Consider the following 8,579-nt stretch of genomic DNA (forward strand, 5'->3'; position numbering starts at 1 on the left):
CATGGTTTTTGAGCCAAAGAACACACAACCCACTACAAGAAAACAAGCTTTTTGCTACGCTTTTAAAGCGTGGCGAAAAGTCCTTAAAAGTGTGGCGATAGCTTTTCGCCACGCTTTTTGAGCTACCGGCACGCTTTTGAAAGGGTCACAACTGCAAGGGTGCTGGTAGCTCTATCGCCACGCTTTTCGTGACCTATTGGCACGCTTTTTTTCTTGCCACGCTTTTAAAGATCGCCACGCTTTAAAAGCGTGGCCATATGTGTGAACTATTGCTACGCTTTTAAAGCGTGCCAATAGCAAGATATGGCTATGCTTTTAAAGCGTGCCAATAGCATGCCATATAGCTACGCTTTAAAAGCGTGCCAATAGGTGTGAGATATAGCTACGCTTTTAAAGCGTGCCAATAGCAAGACATATGGCTACACTTTATAAGTGTGCCAATAGGTGTGAGATACAGCTACGCTTTTAAAGCGTGGCTGTTCATGAGCACTGCAACGTATATCACCACGCTTCCAAAGCGTGGCAACAAGTAGAGATATGGGTACGCTTTAGAAGCGTGCCAATAGGTTCTGAACTAAATTACAGCGACGCTTATAAAGCGTGGCTATTGATTGCTGTTGTACAATATGGCCACCCTTTTAAAGCGTGGCTGTAAAATAGTTCAGTACCTATTGGCACTACTTTTTTTAAACCTTACAAAATCATAGATAATTTTAAAACTTAAAAGATGACTACTAATTTTAAATCAACAAATCCTTGCTTCATAAACTTGTCACAGAAAAAGTGTTTGATCACATGTTAGTTATACTCTAACAAAATACCAAAAATCAAAGTCTCATCCACTAGCAGTTTCCTAATACATGAATTACAATTCCAACATGGGTTACATTATCTACTTCCTTTACACTTCATTACAAAATATAAAACTTCATGATTACTGATCATTGTGAGCGAAACTGTTTTCAGCACTTCCCTGCATAATTTTAAATATTGTTGTGTTAGTAGTGCATCTTATACCAAACCAAAAAATGGAGACATATATTATCAACAAATGAATGTTATAGTTGTACAATAATTGTAACATGCAAAGGATTTTCTTTCATTGAAAGCCAGTATACTTTTTTTGTTCTTAAAGTTTTCAAAAAAGGAAAAAGGGTACTAATATAGCTAGGAAGCTAACAATCAAACTGCCCCCCCTCCCCTCCTTTTTTTTTCTGCAACAGTCACATGTTTCTCAACAATGGCATGTATCACCCTAACTCCTAATATATTTCACAACCAAATTAACCATTCTTGTAGCCCTATACTGCACCTGCAGTCACATGCATGCACAATTTATACTTGCAACTGGAGAATCAATACAAATTGCATATGGATCAATTCTATAACCGATCCCCAATAAATAAATCAAGCAAAATGAGATATACCATGAGAGCCATTAATTCCTTCTGGAGTCTGCAAAAATCAAAACAAACAAAAACATTAAAATTCAATTATGGTTTCTTTTCTTTTCCTTTTTCCAATTTGATTAGGAAAAAGTGCAAATCTTCAAAGATTTCTCGTGTTTTCCAAAATTGAGATTCAATGCCACACTAGATACAAAACAAAACACTACTAAAAAGTCAACAACTTTGAATTCAGATTCCAATTCAACACCATTAGCACCATTTAGAATCTTTTATCTCACTATCAAATGTCCAAAATCAACTACAACAATAAGTCAACTACTTTAAATGGAAATATATCGAATATCCAAAGATAGTGACTTACATCTTTGGGTGGAATATGAGTTGATTCGGAGGAGCGAGGAGTATTTCTCGGTCTGCTACTTGAGGCATCCAAAGGAGAATTTTGGGCAGCTTGCACTAAGGCTGCTACCTCTTCCTCACTCATTCCAAGGTTGACTTGGTGCACCAATACCTTTAATAAACTACATACACTGTCCATCTTCTTCTCTAATGATTCAACCTTGTTGTTGTATTCAACCTTGACTTGTCGAAACTCCTCATCATTTTTAAGAGATTTTTTTGTAATCGAAGCCCCAAAACAACAAACTCGACCTGGTTGGTCCTTTCCTAACACTCCTACAAATGCATCCTCATCATTTTCCCCTGCCTCTATGCGGGTTTGAAGTTCAGCCTGCCGCATTAACTCAATATTAATAGAAATCACTATTGAATTAATATTGTACAAATCCAAATACAAATACAAATAACTCACAATTGTGCTTTGTGTTTTAGCATCAATTTCTTTTCCTTTTTTACTTGTGCGAGTTGCTATGAAAACTTCAACTCTTGATGGTTCTTCACTGTTCTCTTTAGAGTCGCGCTAGAGTACATATAGAAAAATTTACATGAAACATGCTAACTAGAAAACTACAACCTGAATATAAATGAGAAATCACAAAAAAATAAGTTATATTACCAGCTGCTTGTGCACTATTCCAAAATTTGTGGAACCCATCCGGTGAGGACATGTTTGCTTTGACCTATTTTCAACATTCTTAGTAGACACAGCCTAAATATAAACATGAAAAAGAGATGTTATTATTCTTAATAAACATGTTTTCTTGTTTTTTCAAAATCACACTACCTTTTTCCAAAACACCAAGTTTAATCACATAAAGAACTAAAAGACAATATTACCTTAATAGTCGGAAGACTCCAATACCGAATTAGTTTGCGAAATTGAACCTCAGGGATCTCTAACGGTCGGTTCTTTATCATTTCTTTCTTTGTGTTGTACTTCAAGAAATGGTCCTTTTTTATTTCGCCTTTGTATTTTTTCCATGCACGACAAAATCCGTTCATTACCCACGGCTTTGAAGTTATTGGAAGAATGAATTTTTGCTAAACAAGACAACAAATTAGAATGTCAAAGGTTAGCATAAATAAAGTAACAAATAAATCTTAACAAAATTATCTATAATTCTTACATACATTGGCATACTCCCACATGTCCTTTTTGAGGTTTTTAGGCACACCATGCCAACTAGTATATAGCAAAGTCACAAAACGAGGATTTCTAACTGTTGTGCCCAAGAGTTGGTTGAGGTTAGATACAACCTCCTTGGTTGGACCTATAGGCTGCCCTCCAAAAAATTCCACCTCCCATCGATCATTAAAATCAGTGGCATGAAGCTTTTTGCACATAGTCTTTCCACGAGTTTTCTTCTTTATTGTGCGTAAGTCCGATTAAAATAACAGAATTTTAAACTCAAATCAACTTAGAAGTAATACAAGCTATATTTTGACAATAAGGTAAAACAAGAAAAGCACCTTCATTACTAGCTTGTCCTCCATTACCCTCATCATTTGCAGCATCATCAAGCTCATCTTCCTCATCTTCCTCATCTTCTTTATCTTTCAAATTTATCCCATGTACCTTAAAATACATGTCAAGACTCATTCCTTTTTTCGTTGAACTTGCAGTTACCTCGCTTGTATCTTCTCCCTCATCATCAGAACTTAAATCATTTTGTTCTATTGTATCAGCTTCAACAGTCCTCTGATTCCCAGTTTTGGAGGTCTTTTCAGCATGAGACATTGTCCCGTTCCTATTATGTTCACATTCTTGAAAAAGTGACATTGGTTGCACCTTCTTTTTCTTCTTTGGAGTCCTAGCTTGCTCTTCAATGGCATCTTCCACGATTGTGATGGGTTGGTTTCTTGTTTGATCTTTTGGGTCTTGAGCTTGGAAGCTAGCCTTCTTATTTTCAGCCATGATCTTTTCTCTTTTAATATTGTATTGTTGTAGCAATTCAGCACTTGACCTCACTTGTGTAACCTCAAAGGAATTCTTTTTTTTTTGGACTTTTTTCTTTCATTTTTTGTGCTAAGGTACTTATCCGTTTTCTTTTAGCGATCTCTCCTTTCTCCATTCTGCATACACAAAAGAGTTGCAATAAAAAAATGTTATTTTATGAATAATTAAATGAACATAATCAACCTAAGCGAGTAATTAAATAAGCAAAATAACTAAAACAAATGAGACATTTAGAATTCTACCAAAACAGCATTACATGAAAACATGTCAAGATGTTTCAGAATCAGAGTCCTCCATGTACTCGTATTCACTTTCCTCATCTTCCTCAACACGTTGTTTGGCAAACATATTTGGAGCCACATCTATAATGGTTGCTCGTAGATCATTCCTCACTAGATCAACTTCGCCATTATCATTTGGGAGACTGGGAATCACTTCAGGTTCACATGGCTCCCTTGCATATATTATGGGGGAATCAGACTCAAGGTCATCACTTATCCTAAATAAATCTCTTGGAATTGTTTTTATAACATAGTGTTTGTCACTCACATATGGGTCTTGCACATAAAAGCATTGGTTTACTTGGGATGCTAGCACAAATGGTTCTTCTTGGTAGCATTTCTTACTGAAATACACATATGAGAGACCAAAGTTGTCTTTTGCAACTGTATACCACTCACACTTAAACAGGACTACCTTAAATTGGCCATAATAATCTAATTCAAACATATCAACTATTCTACCATAGTAGGTTACTTTGGCTTCAATTGGGTTCTTATCTTTCACAGTAGCAAAACTAGGAGTCAATGCCTCCAATGTGACACCACTATTTTGGGTTTTACGTCTCGCATCACGGTGCCTTGTATGGAACCTATACCCATTGATAACATAACCTGAAAATCTTTTTGCAACTCTATTTGGACCCTTAGCCAACCCTTTTGCCCAACCAGGCACATCCTTTTTCATGGCACGAGTTTTAAACCATTCTGAGAACTGTTGACTATGGTCTTTGGCTTTCTCCTACTTTGTTCTTCATGGATTGTTATCATTTACTGCCTCCTCATGCTCTCTTAAGATCAAATAATCATATTCTTATTTGTTAGTAGGGTAAAATGTTATGATTGAGGTCAACGAAATGACAATGAATCAAACAAAATACCTCATGTAGACTTCGATCTTATCACAATTGTTTAGGATGTATGAATGACCTTGTATTTCTGATTTTTCATCTAACATGAACAAATCTCCCATTTTTCCACCCAAAGAACATCCTTTGCTTGGAAACAAACTCGTAGTTCGCAGCTCTTCTGAAACACACTCATCATTGTTTCGAGGGACTCTATTGAATCTTGTCTGGACATCTTCATGCAAATATCTTGAGCAAAAATTAATACACTTATTTGCCAAATATCCTTCAGCAATGGATCCTTCTGGACGACTTCTGTTACGAACATATGATTTTAGTGTGCACATATATCGTTCAACAGGGTACATCCAACGATATTGAACTGGACCACCTAACCTCACTTCATTTGCCAAATGGATAGGCAAGTGCACCATTATGTCAAAAAAGCTTGGAGGAAAAATCCTCTCCAATTGGCATAATGTCTCAGCAATCTCTGCTTCTAAGTTAACTACCTCATCTATGCTAATTACCTTCTGACATATCCGGCGAAAAAATGAACATAATCGAACTAAAGCGATGGCAACATGGTCAGGAAGTATGCTCTTGATCGGTACTTGCAACAAGTAATGTAACATGAAATGAGCATCATGGGTCTTGTAACCAGAAATCTTCTTTTCCGTTTGCTGCACACATCGAGCGATATTGGAAGCGCTGCCGTCTGGTAATTTTGCCCCTTTTAACACACTACAAAAGATTGTTTTCTCTGCTGCAGTCATTGAGAAGCATGCCTTTGCTAACTTAGTTCTTTTACCATCATTTGTATCTCTTGGTTGAAGGTTTTTCCTGATACCCATGTCTTTAAGGTCAAAATGCGCAGCTGCATGATCTTTTGTCTTTCCAGAAATATCCAAAAGCGTTCCAATTATGCTATCAACTATATTCTTCTCTATGTGCATGACATCAAGGTTGTGTCTAAACATGTTGAACTTCCAATATGGTAAATCAAAAAAGATTGATCGCTTTTTCCAATTTGAAATGCCATTCTTTGCTTTCCTTTGCTTCTTCCCAAAAGAATTGTCTACCCCTTGCAATATATGAAATACAGTTGTTCCATCTAACAACTGCGGTGGAGACCTAAGTTCATTTTTCCCATTGAAAGATCTTTTATTATGTCTCCATGGATGGTTCATGGGTAAAAACCTTCGATGATCCATATAAACAGTCTTGTGGCTATGTTTCAGATATATAGAAGAAGTCTCATCATTACAACATGGACAAGCCAATTTTCCCTTTGTACTCCACCCAGATAACATAGCATACGCAGGGAAGTCGTTAATTGTCCATAAAAGACATTCTCTCATGTTGAATGTTTTGTTCTCTTTGGAATCATATGTTTCGACACCTAACTCCCACAATTCTTTTAATTCTTCAATTAGTGGTTGAAGAAAGACATCAATATCATTTCCCGGTGATTGTGGGCCAGGAATGAGTAAAGAGAGCATAAATTAATCAGGCTTCATGCTCATCCAAGGGGGTAGATTATACACCATCAGAACAACAAGCCATGTACTATGTGTACTACTCAAAGTTCGAAACGGATTGAATCCGTCGCTTGCTAAGCCAAGTCTCACATTACGAGGCTCCTTTGCAAAATCTTCATGTCGACTGTCAAATGCTTTCCAAGATTCACCATCGGCAGGATGCCTTAACGACCCATCTTTAACACATTCATTATGATGCCAAGACATAGCTTCAACCTTCCTTGTGCACATAAAAAGCCTTTGATGTCTGGGAATCAGGGGGAAATGCCTTAGAGTTTTTGCAGCAACTTTACGAGGCTTTTTAGATGAGGTAGCATCGTCCTCTTCTACATGATGCTCAATATAACGGGATGTTCCACAAACATGGCAAGATGTGTCATTCTCATGCCCGTTCCGATACAACATGCAATCATTGGGACATGCATTGATCTTTTGGTAGTCAAGACCCAAATTCTTCACCATATTCTTCGTTTTATCAAAAGAAGTAGGAATATTCAAATGTGGCATTCCTTCTTTCAATAATTCTAAGAGAGAAGTGAACGACGCATTACTCCAACCGTGCAAGCATTTTAACAAGTAAAGACGGATGGTAAAGGATAATCTTGTGAATCCTTTACATCCAGGGTATAGTTCTTGGCTTGCCTCGTCTACCAATTTATAAAATTCTTTTGCACCTTCGTTAGGCCCCATGTTATGTCCATCAACTTGTGTAGTATCTCTGAATCTATCACGTAACAACTCATCAATATTATCATTGCAGTTATATTCCTCATCTGTGTCACTGTCAACATCCATAGCAACAAGTGATTCCCCATGATTAAACCACCGCCTATAACCTTTTACGAATCCATCGCATATTAGATGGTCATACACGACATCTCTCCTTAACCAAAGCCTATTACAACACTTTGCACATGGGCATTGAATTTCTTCCCCTTGAGGAATTCCCGGTGATGAAAAAGCAAAGTGTAAAAACTTTTCTACACCGAGTTGATATTCTTTTTCATGACGTGGTGTATCCATCCAATCCTTGGATACATCCATTGAAAACCTATATATTTCAAATAGATAGCTAAGTTTCTAGTTTGAAGTTTTTACTGTTAGTCTCACTAACTGCGAGTCTAGCTTCCTAATTAACTAAGAGACAAAATTTTCCAAGTCTCCAAAATACTTTGATGGCATTGGACATAAAATAGCGAAGAAAATTAAATTTTAGCAATTCTTAAAGAAGGTCCTGAAGTGAGTGCCTCAGGAAAGCACTTAAGTTGTCCACATAACATTAATAACAAATTAAGAGATGTATTTAAATTCGCATGAACCAACCTTAAATACTGTCTTAATCCGTACAACACCAGCACCAAAGTAGTAGCGCAGCAGAAGCAGAATTAGAAAGGTAGCAGCGGCAGCGAATAGTGGTTCGGCAGCAGATAATCAGCACCACAGCAACATCAAAGCAATACCACAGGAGCAGCAGAATAAAAGAAGTGGTAGTAGTGGTGGATAGATAACTATCAAAAGTCTGTTGGAAAGCATAAAATTAAAATACTCTTGAGAATTAAACTTTTTTCTTACTTTAAAACATAAAAAATACCTGAATATAAACTCTTTTGAGAATTTTAATTCTCATCTTCAACTAGGGTGAGAGTGGCCCCTAACACTTGTCAGCCTATTTTTTTTACCGAAAAAAATAGCCATCGTAGCATGTAGCAACCAACCAGCAATTAACAAATTTCTTGATTATTTTTCGCTGTTATATAAACTGTTTTATGAATTACTAGTACTATTTCAATTTTGACTTAAAACTGGCAAGTATGTCTCAACTTTAATTTCTCTGAGATTAAAGTATATCTAGGCTGTGATTTTTCAATAATCTAATTTTAGGTCTCCTGATAAGTATACTTTAAATACAATCATTCTCAAGCCATAAGGTAATCATAATAATAATAAACTTTCACCTAAGAATAACTGTATTAATTAAAGATTACTCCTTCAAATACAAACAGCAAAGCATGAAAAATTATGCAACTCTCTTTTTCTGACCACAGCAATCACCTTGGAAAGACATGAGCAAGCAACTCAGAATTAGAGCGTTAAACCTGTAGTGCTCTTTCTTCACTTTCTTCTACATTCTGCAGTGTAAAAAAGAT

At 36.5% G+C, this 8,579-nt stretch overlaps 1 protein-coding gene and 1 pseudogene across 1 annotated transcript; both read right to left on the reverse strand.

The window, feature by feature from the left end:
* Positions 1–1,407: 1,407 nt before the first annotated feature.
* On the reverse strand, positions 1,408–3,152 carry LOC148564944 (uncharacterized). The gene is made up of 6 exons (XM_088487111.1): positions 2,940–3,152; positions 2,646–2,849; positions 2,425–2,517; positions 2,221–2,328; positions 1,771–2,139; positions 1,408–1,455 (listed from the first exon to the last, which is right to left on the reverse strand). The coding sequence occupies exons 1-6, from the start codon at positions 3,150–3,152 to the stop codon at positions 1,408–1,410; spliced, it is 1,035 nt and encodes a 344-aa protein (XP_088343237.1).
* Positions 3,153–4,911: 1,759 nt separating this feature from the next.
* Positions 4,912–7,455, reverse strand: LOC148564945 (uncharacterized; annotated as a pseudogene).
* Positions 7,456–8,579: the final 1,124 nt, after the last annotated feature.

This window comes from Arachis ipaensis, chromosome B5 (genome assembly GCF_059453495.1).
Source record: "Arachis ipaensis isolate K30076 ecotype BB chromosome B5, ASM5945349v1, whole genome shotgun sequence".
NCBI lineage: Eukaryota > Viridiplantae > Streptophyta > Magnoliopsida > Fabales > Fabaceae > Arachis > Arachis ipaensis.